The sequence below is a fragment of the Culex pipiens genome, chromosome 2 (genome assembly GCF_016801865.2).
Source record: "Culex pipiens pallens isolate TS chromosome 2, TS_CPP_V2, whole genome shotgun sequence".
NCBI lineage: Eukaryota > Metazoa > Arthropoda > Insecta > Diptera > Culicidae > Culex > Culex pipiens.
Window position 1 is genome coordinate 212,558,845 of NC_068938.1, and position 23,544 is coordinate 212,582,388.

General features: G+C 36.5%; 2 protein-coding genes across 4 annotated transcripts in view; one reads left to right on the forward strand and one right to left on the reverse strand.

The window, feature by feature from the left end:
* Positions 1 to 23,544, reverse strand: part of LOC120421970 (CD151 antigen-like) — a 209,672-nt gene that overhangs the window by 31,195 nt on the left and 154,933 nt on the right. The gene's annotated exons all lie outside the window — the stretch shown is intronic.
* The window catches only part of LOC120421972 (mucin-2-like), an 85,749-nt gene that overhangs the window by 5,809 nt on the left and 56,396 nt on the right, over positions 1 to 23,544 (forward strand). For all 3 annotated transcript variants that reach the window (XM_052708953.1, XM_052708954.1, XM_052708955.1), the window contains exon 2: positions 12,800 to 12,991. In XM_052708953.1, the coding sequence (XP_052564913.1) occupies positions 12,917 to 12,991 (75 nt within the window). In that variant the 5' untranslated portion in view covers positions 12,800 to 12,916. The remainder of the gene's footprint in view (positions 1 to 12,799; positions 12,992 to 23,544) is intronic.

Consider the following 23,544-nt stretch of genomic DNA (forward strand, 5'->3'; position numbering starts at 1 on the left):
TAATTTATTCTGAAAATTAGTAAAAGTTAAAAAATATTAAAATAAAATGTGATCATCAACTCGATGATATTTCGTAAATAAATATCGGCATTTAAACAAGAGACATCTAAAGAAAAACAAACAAACTTCGCTAATGCATAACTGAAGAATAACAATGCGTGATGACTAATGACTGCGCTCCACAATTAGATCCAAATCGCTGCACATCGCCAGTTGCATTTTAAAAACATGCATATCGAGCACTATTCAAAACCAATGTCATAACTCATTCGTGTACAAACAAACGCCGAAACGCCTTCGGGAGCAGCGAAAATCGAAAACCGGTGACCAACTTAACCAGTACCCCAATAAAACCGTTTTATCACCAATCAGCACCGCTAGTTGGACCGGTCCGGCTTAAACACCGTTCCTCCAAATTCGAAAAAAAAAACAGGCTCTCTCTCTCTCTCTCTCTCTCTCTCTCGAAGCCGAATTGCGTCACTCGTCCATGTTCTGTCTCACCGCTCATCCGCTCTCGATTGGAACAGCTGTCCCGGCCAGGGAACCCAGCTTTGGCAAGTTGCAAATCGCCCTCGTCGTCGATTGCGCGCAGAAAAGTAAAAGTTTCCCGATCGGCCAGCAACGCGGTGTGTTGTTAAGTCATGTGCACCAGACGAAATGCCTTTTACCTGAGCTTGCGGCCGGCATCGATCGGTGGTGTCCCCCCTTGGTCAGCCCCGTTGGTGCTGTCGCGCGTATGGTATAAGACATTTATGTCATAAGTTTGATTTGAGCCAGCGATTTATTAATTCACCTATATTTTATTCAGCGATGCTTGCCGGGGTGGAACCTTCGGTTTTTATTTTTAGAAAAAGATAAAAAAAAACTGCAAGCGATGGGTAATTTGCATATTGCCTGTGTCCAGCAAAAAACGAGAAACCCAGTTGAGCTGACATTTCAAACGGACTTCAACGGTGGAAGATCGCGACTGTTTGATAGAAAAATGACCAGATTAGCATCGATTTCTCCTTGGGATACTTTAAAGGCGACCTTAGACGGTGCAGTATCATGAGAACGACAAATTGGTCAGTTTAATGTCACATCCCAAGTAACATTTTTTCCAGGAGTTCTACAAGAGCTCTTCAAGATAGCTACAGCATAGCAGTTTGGACCGCAGTAGGATAAAACTTCCTTCAAGTATTCTTCCAAACTCCTGAAGAAGTTTTGAAGAGAATTTTATCCTACCGCGGTCCAAACTGCTATGCTGTAGCTATCTTGAAGAGCTCTTGTAGAACTCCTGGAAAAAAATGTTACTTGGGATGTGCGCCTGAGGCGCACTGAAGACGATCCAAATTGTTAATTGATCGTGAATTTCAAAGTTTATCTTTATTGATGGATCATGGTCAGCATAAGTTAACCTTAGAGGAAATATTACTTGCGGCAAGGTCTCAAAGTTGACGAAATATCGCAAGTGACTTGAGCGGGGAAACGACGAACCTTTTTTATTAACCTTTCGGCAGTCGCGCTAGTGTACTTTATCCACTTTGAGGCTAAAACGCGATTTCAGAAAAGTTAAGAAAGTATGAATGGCGAAAAATGACAATACATAAAATCTAAGGATTTTTTTTTATTTGTTGGGTTGAGACCACTGCGACCATGACTTTGATCTATTGCGGTATACCCATTTTATTATCGCAGACTTCAGGATGACACGCTACCATTTAGGGAAAACAATATTTTTTGTTTTTATAATATGTTTGGGAACTCGACTTTGAATGATAAAAAGATATAAAACAAATTGGATTTTTTTCGTGTATCTATTTAATGAAAATATGATTTAATCCCTTTTGAAATGTTAGTCGTGATTTAAACAATCTAATTTTTTTTCCAGGAGTTCAGAAAACTTAACACAATTTTTCTTGTTTAATATTAAATATCTAATCAACGGAAAATTTACAGGTAGTGAGTAGACAACTCATTTTGGTATTTTTTTTCCTTCGCAAGGTTATGTCTCAGCAACCTATGATCGTCAAAAAACTACAGTTAAACCTAGCATAGTGCGCAGGCGTTACGCTTTGTATTTCTTCGATTACTCTAAAATGACATAATATTGTTGTAATCCTTTTTAAGCAATTTGTTCCTCTTGTTCCAATATACAATTAGCTTCAAAGAGATTGCAAAAATATTATTTCGTTTTCTTTTTAATTTAAAATAGAAAATTTTGTTCAATAATTTAACCTAAGAATGGCTATAATTCAAAAAAGATGCTCTTTATCAAAATTCAACAAAAGCACTTTTCGATTTAGAATTTAATTTTAAATTTCGTTGTATGCATTTTCGATATCTTCAAAAAACGCTTTTTTTAAATTATAATTTGACCAAAAACAATACGTCCGTCATATCCCATAGCTTAAAAGTTGGTACCGTAAACCGGGGTGACATTGACAGAATTTCAATTTTTTGGGATATTTTCTAACTGGTAAGGTTTGTACTGAGGTAGGCCACACAAGGTCCGTGTACTATTTTTGGAAAAAGTTTTAAACTGAGTTCGAAGCACGAATAAGAAATTTTAACATTTTATATGAAATTTGTTGAACAGAAAATGCATATAAATTTGGAGATTTTTTTGATGATTTTTTTCAAAAATACATGATATTTATTATTTACAAACTTATTTTACCCTTTTTTTACTGATAAGGCCGTTGCAATTTTTTTTAAAGTTTATGTCCCTCGACTCTGATCAAAGTCGAGGGGTGAGGGGCAAAAAAATAAAAAAGTAAAAAAAATAAATTACAGGCTACGGTGTCAACATTTTAATGAAAAAAGTGTTTTAAAATGCATTATACACCTGTCCAGTTGTTTCGCAATCATTGATTTCCAAAATTTCTAAGTATTGACGTAAATTTTATTTTTGCAAGAAAAAAAGGTTTTTGCGGTGCTGTACATTGTAATTCGATAAAAGTTCAAAATATTTTTAAACGAGCCTAAACATGCTAAATATGATTATCAATGTAGAAAAAGGCATTTTAAATTGTTCTCAGTTAATTAGACTTCTAATTCCATTGAAATTTTTTATGCTTTTTGGAAAAAATATTTTTTTGCCCCCTGATTATTCGGACCAATTTTGAAGGGGGGGGGGGAAGGGGGGTCCGACTTAAACTTTGAAAAATATTTGCAATGGCCCACATAGTCCAAAGTTTTCCGATTTCAAATCATGTTTATTGAGAAAATCATGACACTTGAGAAAATTAAAATAATACTATTCATCAACGTTTTCTTAATTGTTAAAATTAACTGACTTTTGAAACTTTTCAAAATTTTAAGAAAAATTCTAGTTGTAGTGCTTTGGACACTTATCTAACACGGTCAGTATGATTTCATACCATTCCGTATTTATACAATTTGTACTCTTCATTTTGCGGAAAAATCTCAAACCTACCATAGTCATCCCGTTTAACGGTACTTTTTGTATACTAAAACATATCGAAAAATAAAAAATAATTCAAAATGGCTTAATTGGAAATTACGTAAGGATTCGTTGGACAAAGTGTCATACAAATAAAAAAATACAAAAGAATCAGGACTTTTTTTGCGAAATTCTAGAGAACTGCTCTATTGCTTAGTACTTCATAAAAATGGCCAACCACATTTTCTACGTAGAAAATTCTCATTACAGCTTGAAAATACAGCAAGGCCGTTCAAGGTCAAACAGTACGAGAAAGTGCCCTCTTACTAATGATCTGTTTGCTGCGTCTTGTACTACTCACAGCACCGGGTCGCAACGCACATACCAAGAAATCAATTCACCCACCGGTCACGATACATTGTAATTGTGGGCTCAGCTTCGTCGAAGTCAATATGTGATCCGTCCGAAACCGGTCCAATTAAAATTATAACACACACGTTCCACCGACTGCGAGATCGCGGTCCGGTTCAGCGACGAACCCCTGCGATCTCAAGAGTGCCGGCACTTTACTCTCGTTTGCATCCGTAACAGCAGCAAGTGCTCGCTCGCAAATCTTGGAAACCAGTTCCAATCGAAAGGGAATCGTAAGTCACCACTAGAAGGTTGCTACCAGCCAGAGCAGTCAGCAGTCGTGGTATATCATCAGCCAACTCTCTACCTCCTCTGCGAGTCGATCTTGGCGAACGATCTAGACTCGCGCCCCGGAGCAAGAGGTTTCCACGCGATGCAAAGGACGGCGTCTGTCCTCAGTTAAGTGGCAGGTCTGCTGCACCTGACGGCTTGTAAAGACTGTGATTAGATTAGCGGTATTGGATTGGAGTGTATATGGAAAACTATCCCTTAGCATTAATCAGCGATGCCGACCCAAAGATCCTTCCCCGAAGGCACGTGATGCATGCTGATGCTTTTACAACTCAACAACACTTTTACGATCAACCTAGCCCACAGTAGCTACCTGTTGCATTGTTGTCGATTCGGTCGAGACTACCGTAGAATCGACCCCCGTAAATTATTACAAATTATAATAACTTACAGTTATAAATAGGCCGTAACACACACGCGCGCACAACTTGGCGTGGAAAATGGCGGACACAAGCCCCTGATCGAGTTTTGCAAGTTTCACCCCTAATCCTGAGTGGCACAAGCACACACTCACGGCACTAATCTCTGTAACTAATCGGAGGTTTACTAGAGGTAGACTAGCCGGTATGGTGAAAATCCGGAATCGATGAGCGCCGCGCGAAAATGCACATGGCCACCGGTTGCGTAACTCGGCTGTACACTACTGCCCTAGTGGAACCGGCGATCTCGTCGGACTAGGTCTCAGAAACAGCTGATCTGGTGAGGATCAGTGCCAGTAGGTGTTACAGATAGTATCGATATTGCTCGTTGGGCTTACTGATTTGAGATAGTTGGTATTGCTAAATTCACTCAAAGCCGCGCAACACCCATTCGAGAGGGAAATGTCCTCAGACTGGGAGTAGGAAGGTACAGTGAATTTTTGTTCTTCTGTGTTGGTTTTACGAAAAAAAAAAACAAGTTTCTGAATCATTCCACGCAATATAAACATCTTATTACAACAGTCTAGATTCGATTTTCCGATGTGTCGATTATCGGAAGTTCGATTATCCTAAGTTCGATTATCCGAAGGTTTATATGGGACTTCGTATAGTCGAATCAAAAACAAAAAAAAATTGTATTTTTTTTATTTTTAACATCAAATTTGAACGATAAATTGCCTATTAAATCTAGAGTAAATTTTCAAAACAACTTATGAACTTCTTTTTGAAAATGTAATCTAGAAATAAAAGATACATTTTGTCAATATTCCATCACCGCCAATTTGGCCGCCATCTAGGAACAAGAGCGAGATTTTCACCAATGTGTAACAGGTCGTATCGAGGTGCTCCGATTTGAATGAAACTTCCAGCGTTTGTTTGTCTATACATGAGATAAACTCATGTCAAATATCCATTTTTAACAGTAATTTGCAAAAGCTATGAGAAAAAGTTAAACCAATTCTTGGATGTCTAGTGCCTTTCGAATGCATCTAAAAGAGTTGGAATTGATGAAGTTTTACGGAAATGCGAGCAATTTTAAGAATTTTTATGTTTTTTGGACCTCAAACTTCAAAGCCCGTTTTACCCCATTTTCCTTTGTCGTAGAGGGCTCATATTTGGCATGAGTTCATCTCATGTAGGGGAGTTTGGGGTAATATGGACAGGGGGGGTAATTTGGACACCCCTTGAAAAATCACGTTTTCTTCGGATATAAAGTGAAAACGGCAATTTAAGTGATAAGGCTAGTACTAGTAATGGCCTAGGAGTATGGACAAACCAAAAAAGTTGGAATAGGTTAAGTAATTTTGGTATAATATGTAAAAGTTTCCAAAGGCCGGTTGGCACTGCCTTAAGTTCTAATATTTGAGGGTTGGGAAATAAGGTTTTGCAGGGATTATATGGCAAAAAAGTGGACATTTTATATTTAAGGGGGTTGCTTGGACAATGCCTGAGATATGTACGTATGAAAATTGTGCATTTTATCCATTTTTATCATCAAAAATTGCAATTTATGATAGAATATGCTATGGGGGTAATTTGGACATGGCTTGTGGGGTAATTTGGACATACCTGAAAGTCTACCTGTCAGGCAACAAAAAAGTAACTTTCATGGTTGGATGAGTTTTTAAAGCGATTTAGATAAATTTAGAGGGATTTAATATGTCAAAACAATCAAAAAGGAATGTGAGCAATGAGAACTTTCACAAAACCCCTATTTTTTAATTTAGATAAATTTATTCTAATATTCGAATTGATGAAAATCAGATTACTGTACATTTGGCGTTCAACAAGACTCTAATGTTGATTGCTTTTAATTAATTTCTTTGACATTTCTAATTTCTATGCTGGTTTACAATAATATTTAAATTTGAAGGGCTACAGAATGTAAAATTTAAAAAAAATGATATTTTCAGGCTAATAAATTCTATATAAAGATTGATTTATATAAACATAAACGATACCTTAATCACTAAAAACTATACTTGTGCCTAATCCAGAATCAATGTTTAAATCATTTCAGTATTAATGATTAAATTATGTATACTACACTGAACTATTTGTTATCTTCCTATTGAATTATAGTTCTATCACAAAATCATTATTTAAACCTTTGATGAAATATTGTGAGCAAAACAACACTTCAAAATATAAAGCAATTACAAAACCAGGTTGAAGGATAAAAAACATGCTCAAAAAATCAAATGTTAAACTTATTCTTCAACATGTGTCCAAATTACCCCTCAAAAGGTGTTCATATTACCCCACAAGGTATGTCCATATTACCCCACAAGGCATGTCCAAATTACCCCACAAGGCATGTCCAAATTACCCCATAGGGGTGTTTATATTACCCCCACACAAAAATGTGGGGGTAATTTGGACACCTTTAAATTTTTGCGATAAAAATGGGGTTTTCGTCAAAATTTATCGAAATAAATGACATTTTTCCATCAAATATGGTCTCTATTATCCTCTGGTGTCATCCACATTCCTTTAAAATATCCATACAGCCCGTGACAGAGCAATTTCCTTAGGGTGTCCAAATTACCCCACACTCCCTATAGACAAACAAACTCTGAAAGTTTCATCCTAATCGCAGCACCTCTAAACGACCTCGCAATATTTACAAATACTGCCTCTTAAATAATTCTAAATTACTTTAGAGTACAGTCATCCCACATATTCAGAACACTTTTGTGATAATTTGTCAATAGCATGCCAAATGCAGCTTTTCTCTCGACCCTACTATTTTTAAGACTTTTATTTGAACATTTTCTTGCTATTTCACTAGTAAATGTAGTACTTTTTGAACAAAAAACTTCATTTAAAGACTATTTTATCCAGAGCAGCAAAACCCTGCCTGTTCCATGATTGTGGGATGTTATAGTGCCTCCCACAATTGTGGAACACCTGAATTTAACTGATATTTTACAAAAAAAGTTATCAGACCATGGATAAAACATCACTAAGCTTGAGTTTCACTGGTTGCAGTGTGTGAAGTCATTATTTTATTACAAATATGTACCCCTGGAGAGATCCAAAGTTTGTTTACATCCGTAAGAAAAAAGTGTTCGGAATTTGTGGATTTCAAGGGTCAAAGTTTTTCTTCAAAAACTTGATATAAAAGTAAAAATTTGCAGTTGTTCGATACAGCATTCGAAAGATCACGTGAAAAGCTTTCAAATGAAGGTAAAAACGAATCATTAAGTTCAATTACCGATTTGCTATGATTTTTTGAACATTGGCCGATCTGTAAACTGTTCCGAATATGAGGGATGACTGTAGTTCAAGGGTATTTATTTAGCTCGACAATCAAAAATAAGACATCGAAAAAAAAATTGTTATTCCATTATCGGAAGTGAAGTTTTGACAAGGCCTTCGGATATTCGAGTCTGGACTGTATAACATTTGAAAGCTCACATTCATTTAGAGGAATTTCCTTTCAACTCTGAACATAACTGGTTTTTCCAAAATTCATCCGAACATTCTTTAAAACGACTATCATAAACACACATATTCTGCTTAATGGCACACGCTCCAAAATTGCCAGTAACAAACAAACATTAGGATAAAGAGGCCTCAAACCATCTAAAAAGTACGAAATCTCAACGATGGCCATGATACGTTTTGGTGCTGCTGCTGGTGGTCATCAGCAATTCAAGAAGCGCCCCCGAGCCCATCAGGAAATGAGACCCGCTTTTCGCGCGAGTTGTTGCTTTTCTTTCAAATGAAAGCACCACCAACAGCTCCGTCAGTTGCACTTGGCGGAAAGCTTCTTGGTTTGGAGGGGAAGTGGGGTGAAATTATTAAATTTGATTTTGTACTGAAAAAAGCTGACAATTTTGATTTTAATAAATCGTTGAAACATTTTATTGAGTTCAAGGAACTACAAAATATCACCCCACTCAACCCTTCACTGGCCATCAACGGAGGGGCCATCACAAACAAAGGGAAGTTCTCTCTTGGGGCGCAGAAGCTCGAAAGCTCGAGCCCAGTGGCGCGTGGTGAATGTCCAACTATAATGATTAAAATGGTCCATTCAGACAACAAATTTCCCTTCTGGTCTTGTGCCGAAAAAAAGAAGGGTGCCTCATAATGGTGCTGGCGCTTGAGACGGGTGAAATATGCAATGAAAAAAGACGGATGGCCTCGACACACTGCTGATGGCCAAGCAAGGCAGACACCAGCTTGAAGGAAGCGGAAGAAATGCTTTTCCTCGAAGGGTGACAGAATGGGTGGAGATTTGTCCTAAATTAAACTCACTTAGAAAATAATTTTGAAAATGATATTGATAAAAATTTACGATATTTGCAAAAAAAATTGTAAATAAGACAATTTTGCATTGATCTACTCGAAAAAACGTCCTAATGACAAACGCAACGCTGACGACGAGTGCCAAACACTATGACAATGACGGAACCGGACGGCGAAGAAAGACAACAAACGCGTCGCGACGCGCTGCCGGCCAGCCCGCGCGGTCGTTTGGCCGGTAATGACGATGCCAAGAGTCGTGAATTTCACGGCTGGCCGCGTGCATCCGCGTACGCAAACTGTCGTCAAGTTTTAACCATCAGCGCGCTATGGCAACGGTAATTGTTTGTTGTGCTCTTTATTTTTTTGTTCAAGCTTTTCCTTATTCTGCTCTTCATGTGTCTAACGCTGTCGTGTTTTATTTTATGATTTGGAACGAAATTTCCGCTTTTGCGAAAGGAAACTAAGTTAGTGGGTTAATATCTTCTGAAATTTTGAGTTGAACTTAACATCTTCAAAATAGATTTATCATTTTTCGGTTCCTTAATTGAATATTTCATTCAATCTGTGCAACAAATCTGAAGCAACACGAAAAAAGGGCGGATGAGCATTTTGATAGTTTGAACACTTTTGCTAATTCTCAGGCTAATTTTAACTTTTTAATAAAAATAAAAGTGTTAAACAGTAGCTAGGTAGAATCCTCGAAGTAGAAGGGAATATAATTAAATTAAAGATTGACAACTGGAGTTGACCTTAAAAATAAGTAAGTTGAGGCATACAAAAAAAAAATCAATAAAAGAAACCGCTCTAAATTATGAAAATTTACAGGTAAGTGATAATTGCCTAAAATAAGATAACAAAATATTCTCAAAAACGTTTCACTATCAAAGTGAAATTCATGTTTAGAACATTATTCAGAACATGTATTGGACATAATCCACTTGGAGCGAAAATCTGCTATTTTTGAAAAAAAGGTAATAGTCAACATTCTAAACAACAAATAAAACTAAAGTTATGATCAAATACAAATAATGAGTCAAAACAAGTCATCCAAAAAAGTTAGTGTTTTGTGGGCAAAAACCAAAAAAAAAAAAAATAATTCAAGAGTTGGATTTTTCAAGAAGTAATTTTTACCCATATTCGTTCTTCACCTTAAAACAGCTTACAAAATGATGGGTTTTTTCAGCAAAAGTTTCCTCAAGATGTGCGAAACAAAACCATTCAAACAGAAAAACCTATCATAGACAAGAATCTGAGAAAGATAAACAAACCCAAACCCAACAAAAATATTTTTTGAGCTAAAAAACTGTTTTGGAGATTAAAATCAATGGTTCCTTGTCGAAAAATCATAAAATAAACAGATATATTTTTTTTGTTCACTACAAATTTGAACCAAATTTTTGGTGTTCACCTGAAAAATCTTGAAATCAGTTATGTGCGGAATTGTGATTTTTCTTGTTACATCATCCTTAGAGTTTTTTTTTATTAGGTCCTATAAATATATGAAAGACAATAGTTTATTGGTCCTTTTAAAAAAACTCTGGAATTATTCTTTTATTACACTTTTAATCACTAGTGGAAGGTTGAGCAAAATAGTAGATTCTGAAATGCCATCATTTATGAATAACTTCTGGTAAAAAATAGAACGAGGCCCTGTGCATGCTAGTGCTTTTATTATTTAAAAAATAATTTCAATTAAAGTTTTTTTTCATGATATCTTTTGTGCTAGGGTTTAGGTTGGTGCTAAATCCGGTCCCGGAATTAATTCCATTGCTGAAAAAACATGTTTCTTAGAAACTATTGAACATTTTTGAAATTCAAATAAAAATTTTCAATTGAAAATGACCTTATTTTCATCTAAGTGCACCCAAGAAAAAATATGTTTAAATATCAATAATATTTTTAAGACTTTGGAGATCTGGTCGCTAATTGCTGGGATACAGCCTTTTAAAGTTAAAATTTAGATTTTCTCAGTGTCACCTAACCGACCCTATTTTCCACGATAAGCTGAAAACTATTGGTTCGATTTTAAATGTTTAAAATTGAAATTATTGTGAAATTTTCTGTTTTTAATAAAAACTAATTTAAAATTTCAAATCAAACCTTACATAAGAAAATTTCAAAAATAAGTGAATGAAAAGTTTAATGAAGTTATTTTATATTGAAAAGAGCCGAACATTTTAAAAAAGTATTATTTTTTAACTTTGCATATGGAGTCAATAGTTTCCGAGACATCGTTTGTTGAAAAAGAAGGAAAAACTTTTTTTGCTTTTCGTAAATATTTTATTTTGAAGATGGCTTTCTTTCATACCATATTTTCAAATAAAAAATCCCAATTTACAAAAGTTTTAGCCTTAAAATGCCTATAACTTGAAAACGGTGCATTTTATTCAAAAAGTTTTAAAGTGATTTTTAACTGCAAAACTTACTAAATTTCGCACCACTCTAGCGCAAAAGATACCATTTTTTGTCCCAATAAATAAAAATAATGGAAATTTTAAAACAGTTGTTTCTGGAATTAAACTTTTATTTAAATGAAAAAAATCTGAATACTTTTTTTACGTGTACCTAAAATGAGTGAAAATTTCCTAAATTTTGTGAATTGAACAACATTGCTGGATACACCAAATTGATCAAAAGATCTCAAGATACAGATATTCATAAATTTACTTACGAATCATTCCAGGTCAACTGAGTATACACTTTTGGACTCGACCATCAGCGATTTGGATCAAATTGCGAGGAAACAGTTAATAGAAAATTCAGGTTTGGAGCTGACCCCTTTTTTTTACGATTTTCTATAAAACTTTTTTTTTACTTATAAGAAGAAACGTCTTTTTTCTGGCGGTGCCAAAAAGAGGAATGGTAAAATCGGCATCTGTTTACTGTCGATAGATGAACGGCCCCTCCAACCCAGTCACGCAATATCCTGCTGCATAATCCTGCTAGAACTAAAGCTGTAAGAATATCCGGCTCTGTTTGAACTCCGTTAGAATCCTGCTAGAACGTCGTGAATTGGAAATTTGGTCCAAATCGGCGAAGGTCGAGTGTGAAAATATATCCAGTTGACCTGGAAAGACACATACTTATTTTTTATGATCGTCCCGCAAAAATTAATGGAAATTTAATTAAAAAATCAAATGTTGTTCAATGTTTTCAAAGTTTCACAAAAATATTAATAAAATACTTAATACTTAATAAAAAGCAAAATTCAACTGTTATTTTTTTTTTACCAAATATAAAATGACTTCCTTAGTATAGCAATGGTTTAAAGTAAATATTAAATGGATTATTCCATACCCTCACGGAAGTAACAACGGTCGTCAGCACACTCATCAGGTGTCACTCAAGTGGAACAAGTGACACCACCCTCTTGGAAAGAAAGGGGGTCTCCCACCGACCCTCTTTCTGCTTCGACATGACCAAGTGCAAATCCCAAGTTGAATGACCACCGTGGTGTAGGTACACTCAACCCCCGGTGGTTGGTCACTTTTTCGTTTGACACTTTTTTAGTTTGTACCCCGTTGGTTGGTCAAAGTCAAACTAAAAAGTGACGAACTGTCACTTTTTACACAACGCTCACGCACACTATCAAAAGAAACGTATGGTAGTGAGTGTGAACTCCGTGTAAAAGGGGTGTCAAACTAAAAAATGACCCCGTTCGTTTGACAACAGTTGGTGTCAAACCATCGGGGTTTGAGTGTATTATACTTAAGGTTCACGAGTTGTCATTGCGACTTCCGCCGTTGACCAGGCCCCCACGAGTGGTGGCCGTCCCAGGTGCGCTTACGTAATTGGAGCGGATTGTTTAGGGCTCAAATTTCGTGGGCCATTGTCCTCGGGTGTCGGCTTTAAGTGGCGCAAATTTACAGATTTAATCAAGGTTTGTTTAGCATGCCTTCCGAGTTTGCGTTAGCTGGACTTTACGTGTGGGAAAGTTGGGTAATAATTTGGGGAAATTTTGTTTAAAAATTATGTCGAATTGCACTTGTAAAAGTTTCCCAAATATTAATTTCAATTTAATTTTTTCCTTTTCTTCCAGATTCGACCACTTCAGAAAAATTCACAAAGACACACATAAAGACACGTGGCACTCGACTTGTCCACCCGGTTCTCGCGTGGGGGCCCTCGGGGGCCTGTGCGCCAAACCACCGATGCGATGAGGTGGAGCAGGCTGCTCATAACGACCGCGCTGTCGTTATTTGTGATTTTCGGATTAATCGATGCCATTAACGTAAGTAAATCGAGGGCCATTTTCAGCTTCAGATCGTTCGGTGGGTACACAGTTGAGGTGGTGTGTGCTGAAATTACGTGCACAAATACTCGAAAAATAGTACTACACTCTGATGGAAGAAGTTGGGTACATATGGAAAGGATCAAGTGAATTTACCGTCAGTTAGCAACATTGGAAGAATTGATTACACGGAGAAGAATAACATAGTACGAATTATAACAACGGAATTTGAACACTTTGATCGTTGTTCCGAAATTCATGAACGCTTGTTCACGATTTTGGAAACAGATTTTTCTCTGTTTAGTGTAATTTGCCTTTATATTTTATTTGGCCACTAAGGCCACTAAGGCTTTAACAAACTTCTTGTTTGGAAAACATTGACAATCCATTTCAGTGCTGAAAACTGTTTTCTTTTTTTTTTCTCATCTGAAAAAAAAAGTTTCTAAAGATTTAAAAATGACTTCATCCCACGGTAAACTTCAATGCTCTTACTCCATGAACTGGAACCACTTCTCCAAGTACATGCTGCCCCAATAATATGCCCAAAAAATTGGGTTGTATAAGTCGAGCAAGTTTCCACTTTTTTTTTGCTCTCTTAATACAGCCTGTTGCTACTTGCTCTGAGCCTATAAGTTTATGAGATCCAGTACCTGTGTACTCGAGTACTTAAGTCCCATGAACGGTAGCTGGAGAGTTGCAATCCGTTGAATTGACTTTACGCGCCGCGGCGGCAATTTGCGACATTCGCGTCCGTTTTGGCCCAAGTTTGTCGGAGTTGGACCTTGGAGGAATGCCGCTCGATTGAATGCGTTTTAATTTATCGGTTAGTCTATTTTTTGCGTCATTATGTTTCAGGTGACTTTGGGGAGCGAAAAGTGAAAGCTGTTGCCACTAGAGTTGAGATCAAGAACGTTCAACTTGGTTGTGGCTAATTTGAACTGCAGTTTGGTAAAGTAAAAAAAATCCTATTTAGTCCCTAAGGGGATACATCTAATTAGTACCTAGTAAATACTAGTTTGCACAAGATCTAGGTTACGGCGATTGGCATTCAGAAACATACCTCAAACATGCAATCTTCAATCGCATAATTAAGAGAGTCTCTCCAAACGGAAGCCAGCGAACAATTGAATTAAGCAGTCAATGAGCCACGCTGTACCTACTCAAGTGACATCCCAAGCAAATTCCACCCGCGCAATAAGCGACATCTACTACGAGTGAAGCCATTCAGCGATGGTGGGTGGGTTGACGTGATTGTTGGAATTCTTATCGCAGTGAATCTGCTTCTCTCCCTGCTGCAGCGACCATGAAAATGCACTTCCATATCCGATGACGATGTCACAGAACATACCATTGTGAGGGGCGCAATTCGTTTCATAAACCGTTGAGAAATGGGTAAAGAGCCATTTGGTTTAACGGTGACATTGTTTCTCCCGCGCGGTGATTGCTTGAAGTGGAAATTTGGCCTAGTGATGAGATGATTGGAGCAAGGTGAACTTGGGAGAAAGTTGGCTAATTTGGTTGTTGGGAATTGTTTTATCACTTTTTTTATATTAATATCTTAATTGAGAAATGATGCTTCTGAACATTTTCAGATTTTTTGGGATTTTTCATTTGAAAAAAAATCTTAAATTTTTGCCTGATTTTTCAAAATAATATCAAAGTAAAGTATTTTGAAACATTTTTTGGCATTATAATAAATATTGAAAAAATGTTTCAGACAAAGGCTATATTCGGGACCCTCTAATCTGCGATGCTTTTAAAACTTCTGAATAATTTCAAATTAAATGCCCAACTTATCAAAATGCTACCGTTCTGGAGATGAATTTAAAAAATGTGATTTTTGCGAATGGTTCTTTGAAAAACATATTTTTTGGACCACCCAAACTCGGCCAGGACCACCCTATTCTAAAAAAAAATACTTAATTAATTCGCCGAGGAACCCCAGGCCAAATTTTTGATCAAACAGGAGCAATTTTAGAAAGTATACTGTTGGTTTGATGTAGAATCGCATAGCAATTTTCAAACAGAATTGTTATATGTCCCTGGGAAAAAAAATTAGGTACTGATTTGAAAAATTCTGAAAAAAAAAACAAATACATAAAACTTTTGAATGCTGATTTGTTCTTCGGTTTTAATTTTACCATAGGCCATTGCAAATATTTTTCATAGTTTATGTCGCCCCCCCCCTTCAAAATTGGTCCGAAAAACCAGGGGGCAAAAAATATTTCTTCAAAAAAATATCAAAATTTCAATGGAAATAGAAGTTTAATCAACTGAGAACAATCTAAAATGCCTTTTTCTGCATTGATAATCATATTTTACATGTTTGGACTTGTTTAAAAATATTTTGAACTTTTATAAAATTATAATGTACAGCACCGCGGAAACTTTTTTTTTCTCGCAGCAATAAAATTTTCGTCAGAAGAAATTTTGGAAATCAATGATTGCAAAACAACTGCACAGGTGTATGATGCATTTTAAAACACTTTTTTCATTTAAATGTTGACACCGTGGCCTGTAATTTCAATTTTTACCTTTTTTTTGCCTCCCCCTCGACTTTGATCAGAGTCGAGGGACATAAACTTAAAAAAATATTTGCGACGGCCTAAATATTGAAAAAAATAATTATTTTTTCTCGCTGAATAAAGCTATTGCAAATTTTATTTTAAGCATTTGTCCCCCTTCAAAAATGCTCAAAAAATTAGAGAACAAAAATATTAATTGCTGAAAATTATCAGTTCCATTGTTAAAACACGTATAATTAATTGCCAACTAGTTAAAATACATTGCATTGTTTATTTTTACATTTAAAATCAAATAGGGTACTTATTGACTTTTAGCAAATTTTGAATTTTGGGACCACAAATGGGAAAAAGACATGAAACTTAGGGAAAAAATCATTAATTTATTGTTTTTTTGTGCAAATTTTCGGCAGTAGCCTAACTGTGATAATGAAATTAATTTTGTCAAACTCTTTCCTTAAAATTTCGATATTGGGCTTGAAATTTGAAATTGAGTTTTTTTTTGCTTTTTTCATTATTTCTAATATCTTTCGTTCAAAATGAAGTTTAATAAAATTTTAGATCAAATATTAAAAATCAACCAATTGGGTACTAATGCCCTATGTAAATTTTTATGTATGTATTTCTGATCACTTTTTTTTTTCATTTTAATGCAAAAGTTTTTTAGAAAGACAAATTTTTTTCGATGGATCAACTATGGTCCCCTTGGAACGAGCTGTCAAGCAGGAGCTCTTCTGTTAAGAAGGACCGCGAGGTTAATTTTTCAAAATTGATTTAAAATCCATTTTAAACTCTTTGTGGTCGTACAAAGGGTCATTGTACTCAGAAAAATAAGCTTTATCGCTGTAAACAATAATATCAGCAATTTAAGCTTCTTTTTAAGACCCAATTCTGATTCTGTACAGGTATTAATCTGGAAGAAAATGTATTATCTCAATTTGGGCTGAAAAGTGGAATATCACTTGAAAAGTGATAAATTTGCACATTTTTAGAGGTATTACACATTTTGGCTGACATCAACGATGTATCAGATGTATTATTTTTTTAACTGTGTAGGAAATTGTCTAAGAGAGTATTAAAATGAAGAGTTTTCGCTGGAAATTATATTTATAAGCGGCAGCGATGGAAGAATCATCATCAAAAGAAAATTCTTTGACGATCATCAAAAGAAAAAATAAGAAAGGATTATGGCTCTCCTCGCTCGCGCACAAAAGATGGGTAGAAGGAATCTCAAAAAATTATCATCTTGATTACGCGGTGGAACATTTGTGTAAATAAATAATTTTAAGTGGTGCTAATAAGGAAATTCACAAAAACATTAAAATGATTGATTTTAAGTTTGGGAGCGATTTTTTTTTGTGTTTTGCCTGGATTAGGTAAAGTCACGTTAATAAAATAAACAACAACTTTCGCGAGTGAAGAAAGTTCGCAAGCGAAAAAGTTTTTTATGAATATTCCATTCAGGTCAGTAAAAAAAATGGAAGCCCGTGGGTGTCGCTCAACCTGCATTCCTGTCACACATGAGGTCTGCACAGCTGATTCCACGTAGATTTTTCCCGCCAGTAATGACAGGAAACGCTGACAAACGGAATATGTGCCAAAATCATTAGTGGTTTTTAACATATGAAGGGAAATCATCGTGAACTGGAACTGCCGGTCGTTAGCCCGGGTAAAGTCTAAACGTTGAGATGATTGTTGTCCTCTGCTCTCATCTCGCAAAAAGCCATACAGAGAACCACGTCCCAATCAACCGGCTCTGTGGCTTAATGGTTACGGCTTCTGTCTCCCAAGCAGAAGGTTCAGGGATCAAATCCCGGTCGGTACCTTTGAAATTTGGAATCAGGAATTTGAATATGAATAAAACTAAAATGAATCAGGTGGGATTCGAACTCACACCTTTGGATTGGTGATCTGGGACGCTAAGCAGTCGGCCATCAGAAGGTTTGCACTCTAGCAGTGAATTGATCCGTAGTGTTGAAACATGTTATCTCTTCTTCTCATATTATTAAATACGCGCTGATCCCTGATTTGCCTGAGGGGATTGGAAGTCTAAATATAGATCGAGTTTCCTTCAGATGCTTGCTTCTATGTTTAGGCGGGGCCGAACAATGCCCAGCGACCTCGGAATTGGACCACAAGGAGCTCTGTCATTCTGAAATGGGTCGTTGGAAGCAGCGCGAGGGCTATCACCACCTAATACCCGGGACTGAGATAAGCTGTATCAGCATTCGGCATGTCCACAGTCTGATACAAATTATACTTTCCCATAATTTCGCTACCGGTTAGCGGGTATTGGATTGCACAACACACAACACACACAGGTCAGTAAAAAAAATGGAAAAAAATTACATTACATATAGCATTACAAAGAAAACTGTTTCTCAGATTCAAATAAAATGAATTCTTAAATAAAAAAATCATTTATCGTGGATAAATGTAACATTGATTAGTTTTATACAAATGACAGTTATAATTTATCACAATTAAAACTTGTCCCCAGTTTTTCCTTGAGCGATTGCCATCGCTTTAATTTCGAAATAGGTTTGATTTATCGATTGCCATTTTTCTCTTATGGTCACTTGTATTGTTTCAAGCTGTGAATAAATGCACTGCAATCTCATTTGAAAGTTGGTCTTGAATTAAACTTGAAGATTGATTGATCCACGAACTGTTAAGTTTTATAATTGTTAGTCAATTGATAATATTTTTAAAAAAATCATTATCATAAATTATTGTTTTTTTTTTCAGCAAAATTTTATTTGCAAAATTATTGAATTTATTTTCTCTACACCCAAAGTTAAAGACAGAGGGGATAGTCCTCCCGAAAAGAAACGTGAGGAAAGTACTATTTTGCGTGAGTAAAAACCTCTCGTGTGTTCATTCGTTCATTGAAACAGTTCATCCTATTGAGTGGCTTATATAGACAAATGACCGCCACTTAGTCACCGAACCATGGTGGCCTACACAGCAAAGGCACGGTTCAATATGCCGAAGGTCTTGGGTTCGAGTCTCGGTACCGGTACTTTTTTTTTTGATAGATGAAATTTTTTGGAAAATGAACCCATGAGTAAAGTACTTTCGGAAATAGAGGAGAAAATCGTTACGTCAGAAATGAACTCAAATCACTCAAAGTTCATTTTGTGAGTGACTTTAACAGTTTGGCCTAGTTTGACAGCTACATTGTCCTTAGTTTTCTGTAGGAGAGAAAAGGAGGCGAATACTTTATGAAAATCATACCTGTCAAAATTCCTAGCCTCCAAATTTTGTCACGAGTTGCTTTTCTCCTCTATTTCGGGATTTATCCTCTCCGTCCGCACACAGTACCATTTTACTACCAAATCGTGCTCTTTATCCTCTCGTATGCCGATGCCCAGTTCTGGGTGTAGTATTGTGTTTTCTTAAAGAAAAGTTTTAATGATTTTCTTTAGATTTTTAAATTTTAAGCTAAATACTTTAAGCGAAAATGAGTTGCAAAAAAGGGTTATTAGTGTTCAGCTAAGAAACGACCCATAATCTACACCGACAACCGTTTCAAAATGAACAAATCCCAGCGCTGAAAGCCCCCCGCGGTTATCAAGTTGATTGTATGACCTTTCAGAGGTCCATTTGCAACCCACTCTCTTTGACGAGGTCCGGTCAAAAAATTAATCCAATATTCACGTTCTGCCTTCGTTCTCCAACCGCCTACTAAGGTTGAACCTCATTGACAAAGAGAACCTTTCATCGGGGGTAATTTTTACCCAATAAACGGTGCAGTTTAGATTGCACTATTTCACCCACCTCGAAGGGGTTTATCGCGGACTTGCCTCTGTATCCCAAAACGAATCTTAATTGGGTGCAACGATTTTCATAGTATCACGATCTTTTTTGTTTTTGCTGGAAAAGGTATTGCAATTTAGAAACTCTTTGGTGTGGCAATCTCCAGCAAGAGGCTGATTGATCAACCTCCCTTTTTGAAACTCGATCAATCTCTCATAAACTCGGCATCAACAAGTACAACATAATTGCAGCTCCTTTTTTTCTGCACGCGATATCACGCGCCAATCTTGACAAATGTGTCATATTAGACATGGGGTCCGACCCTAAGTGCAAGAACCTGCTAGGGTTGCCCTAACTGATAATTAAATCTGATTTCCTTCGAGCGCCGCCGCGGCTTCAAAGCTGATTGATCATGGTCAAACACCTATGAACTGTAACAATCGGATCAGTATGGCACCCGTTATAGGCTGGGTCTGCCATAAAAAAAGTGTCCGTCACCGCGCCATTATGGCGGGTGACTTTCAAAAAGTAAACAATCGCACTGCCGCCGTCAGATTGTATGCAAACACTCCACTGGTGGTGGTCGCTAAACGCCACAGTTATTAATTGTTATCCAATCTTGGGTGCACCCAAAGGTAGGGTCTGTGGAGAGCGATGTGATACGCTGTTTAGCCTACTTTGATTGAAAACGTATACTTGCGTTCTTCGTATGTTTAGCATTTGGACAAGGAAGGACATACTTTTTGACAAGTTTTTCCTCTGTCTGAGGATTCAGCCTCCCTCGTTTGGGTGTAAAAACGATGTAGATCACTTGCAGTGCCGGCTGCACCCTGGTGAAGGACAAAACGACAAAAATGAAAGTGACCCGAGTCCGGGTGGCGCGGGAATCGAAGGGCACGACCAGACATGCTCCTGCTTTGTCGGACTCTTGGAGATCTCGACACTAAGTGTGGCCATGAAGGTGCAACGGTGGCAGGTCATACTTCTGTTTGCAATTAAACGAGTCGTGAGTTTGTTTAATTGAATCCCCTGGCCCTGGCGGAGAGTTTGTGAATGAAAGGCGGTGGTGTTGCATTATGTAGGGTACTTGCGTTTTATGTTAGATCGTGCTTGTACATAGGGGCAAGTAATAGGTTGAAGTGATCGCTGTAAAACAGGTTTTTTGAGCAAGAAGTGTGAGTCATGCGGGTCAGTCGATAAATTTCAGTTTTAGTGCTAATTCTGCAATACTTTTACAGCTATTACACGATTTCTTCTAATGAAGTTCGGCATAGCTGTTGTAGACCGTGACAACCTCCTTAAAAGCTAACTTATCACGACCAGGCCTTTCTACTGACTTGTACGCAAATCTCGCATATCTCACCAACTCCGGACCACGGATCTAATCTCGCAAATGACTGCTGCACGCGAGCAATGTTTTACGAGTTTCGTTCCCAGCATCGCATCTACTATTCGCGCGCGCGAGACATCAATTCCCACGTGGCGCGAGTGTGTATCGTGCAGCTGTTGACAAGAAAAAGCTTCACACTTTCCCGCCGTAGACACGTGGGGCTTTCCATCTCCATCTCACTCTCATGCGGTGAGGCTGATGGGGGAGGTGTGAGAAAGAAAACTCATTACAAAAGTGTCATTTGGTTTTGATTACAGAAGCTGCTGGCGGCAACTCTAGGGTTCACGGGCACGGCGGTTCAATGTCGTGGTAGACTGGGTTTAATTCAAAATTTGACGTTTTTTAGGGTATCCGATTAGAATCATAAACAATGTTTGGAGTACCTATCCCAAAAGTAGTCAATTGACGAATGATTTTCCATGCAAATTTTAAAATCTACAAATCTTTACATCTTCAAACCTTCAAACCATCAAATCTTCAAATCTTCAAATCTTCAAATCTTCAAATCTTCAACTCTTCAAATCTTCAAATCTTCAAATCTTCAAATCTTCAAATCTTCAAATCTTCAAATCTTCAAATCTTCAAATCTTTAAATCATCAAATTTTCAAATCTTTAAATCATCAAATTTTCAAATCTTTAAATTGATTTGCATTAGTCACCCTATCAGACATTTTCATTTCATGCGAGCAGTAATTTGCATTTCCTCCCGCAAACCAAAAATAAATTATAAATAACTATTCTACATGAAGTACGAATCCGTCACGTCGCACTTGAAACGTCTCCTAATTAATCTGTCATCCAGTCGAATGCAGTCACTCAATTTGGCAAATTTCGCGCGTGTACTCTAAAACTCACTAAAGCAAACATACAGAGAATAACAAAAAATGTTCATCGAACCGTAACAAAAGCTCACTCGATTGTGTCATGAATGTTTGATTTCGTGTGTGACATGACGGCGACCACACGCGCGCGCGAAAAATCCCAAATTTGTTGAATCGAATCACAAAAGTCACCGGAGAAAAAAAATCGCATCCGAACTGTTGCCTAACGCTTGACAGTGATGCCAGTTCGTGATATTTGTCAAACGAATTCAAACACATTTTTAAGTTTTTTTGCAAACTAGGGGAAAGTCAATTGTGTGCGGGAATTTCGCGGACACGTGCAATTTGAATTTTCTATTAAATTGGAAAATTCAACATCCGTTCGTACATATCGCAAGCGACTTGTTCAATTTGTGCGAATAAAACGGGGGAAAGTGATATTTAATTGAACGAACCGAAATCAAGTGGTCAACACTTCCACAGACGATTAGATTGAGAAAATTTTCGGCGGTGGTCCTCGAAAAATTAAGTGTATTTGACGTACTCATGTTTCGAGTACTTTTCAGCAATGAATGTGGTACTCATGTTTGCCCGGGTAGTGTCTATTTCACGCACTTGAAGATGGCAAAAGTAAACCGAAAAAGCAGCATTAAAAAGCCGTAAATGGTTTTTTGGGCTTCTGTGGTGGAGATAGGCACTAAAATGAAGTGTTTTATGGTGCTTTAAATTGCTATGCTAAGAAAATAAATACGCGTTAGCTGAAGGTTGGGCAAGGGAGTGGTAAATTTGAGCAGAGCATGAAGGATTTGATTTTCAGTGTTTTCGGAAAATTGTTAAATTTTATGTGATGCGAGAGATTATTGAATGTCAATTTGTTAAACACAGAATTCAATAGTTTTTTGATTTCTTATTTGATTTTCAAAGTTATGAAATCGTCGTGCTTGTTATATCTTGTCGCACGTGCACTTTGAGGCAAATTGAGTTAAGAACTCAACATTCACTAGAGCGTCCAATTTACCGGGGTTACAAAATTCCCGGGAAACGGGAAATGTTTAACAAATTTCCCGGATATTCCCGGGAAATTTGAAATTTGTCGAAAATTGATCTGATTCTGCTACTGATTTATATTTTGCAACAAAATTAATGTTCAAATTGAGTGTGGGGGTCAATTAATGGCTTGACTGCTTTTAAAAGTCATACAACTTTATAAAAATATTGAAATTTTCTAATTTTATATGCTGTCTTTCAAACTGTACCAAATAAAAAAAATCAATGGAATTTTTTATTTGCTGAGAAGTATAATTTTTCAAATTTTGAATCAGTGAGTTAAATCCATGCTTCTCAGCCATAAAAATGTTTTTAAATTTGTCTCTGTTACCATTTGGAGGTAATATGTTTAAGAATAACAATTACTCATGAAGTAAAAAAAAAAATCATGCAGAAATTATGTTTTTCATGGCAAATAACTTGTTCTAGACCGTAAATTTATCAACAAAGCTCATTTTAACGATTTTCAGGCAAAATTTTGACTCTTTAATAATATTACCTAAAATTTATATGTTTTTTGTTAAAAAGCTTATAACCCAAGTTGACTGAATTTACACATTGATTTTTTTCTTCTTAAAAACTTATCAGTAACCTTAGTGTTTGTGTAAAATGAAATCTGATTAATGACAAATACTTTGTCTATCAAAGTCATCCCAGAATCCTAAAAACTATTTTCAACGCCACTATTTTTTAACACTAGAGCAATTCCAGCTCAAATCAGGAATTTTGCTGGTACTTTTGTACCCGACCATCTCCGATTTAAATGAAACTTTTTAGACATGTTATCCTGGGTCTATATCAGCAATTTTTGTGTATATGGAGCCAATTGCACTCGAAAATAACATTTGAGAAGGGCGTAAGTTATTCAAATATTTTTGTATTTTGTAATTTAAAAATTACTGTATCTCGAAGCCGTTGCATCGTATCAAAAAGTGGTCAAAAACAAGCTTATAGGAAATTGGACGTGCTTTCTGAAAAAAAAACACACTGAAATAAAAATACACAACCCTTCT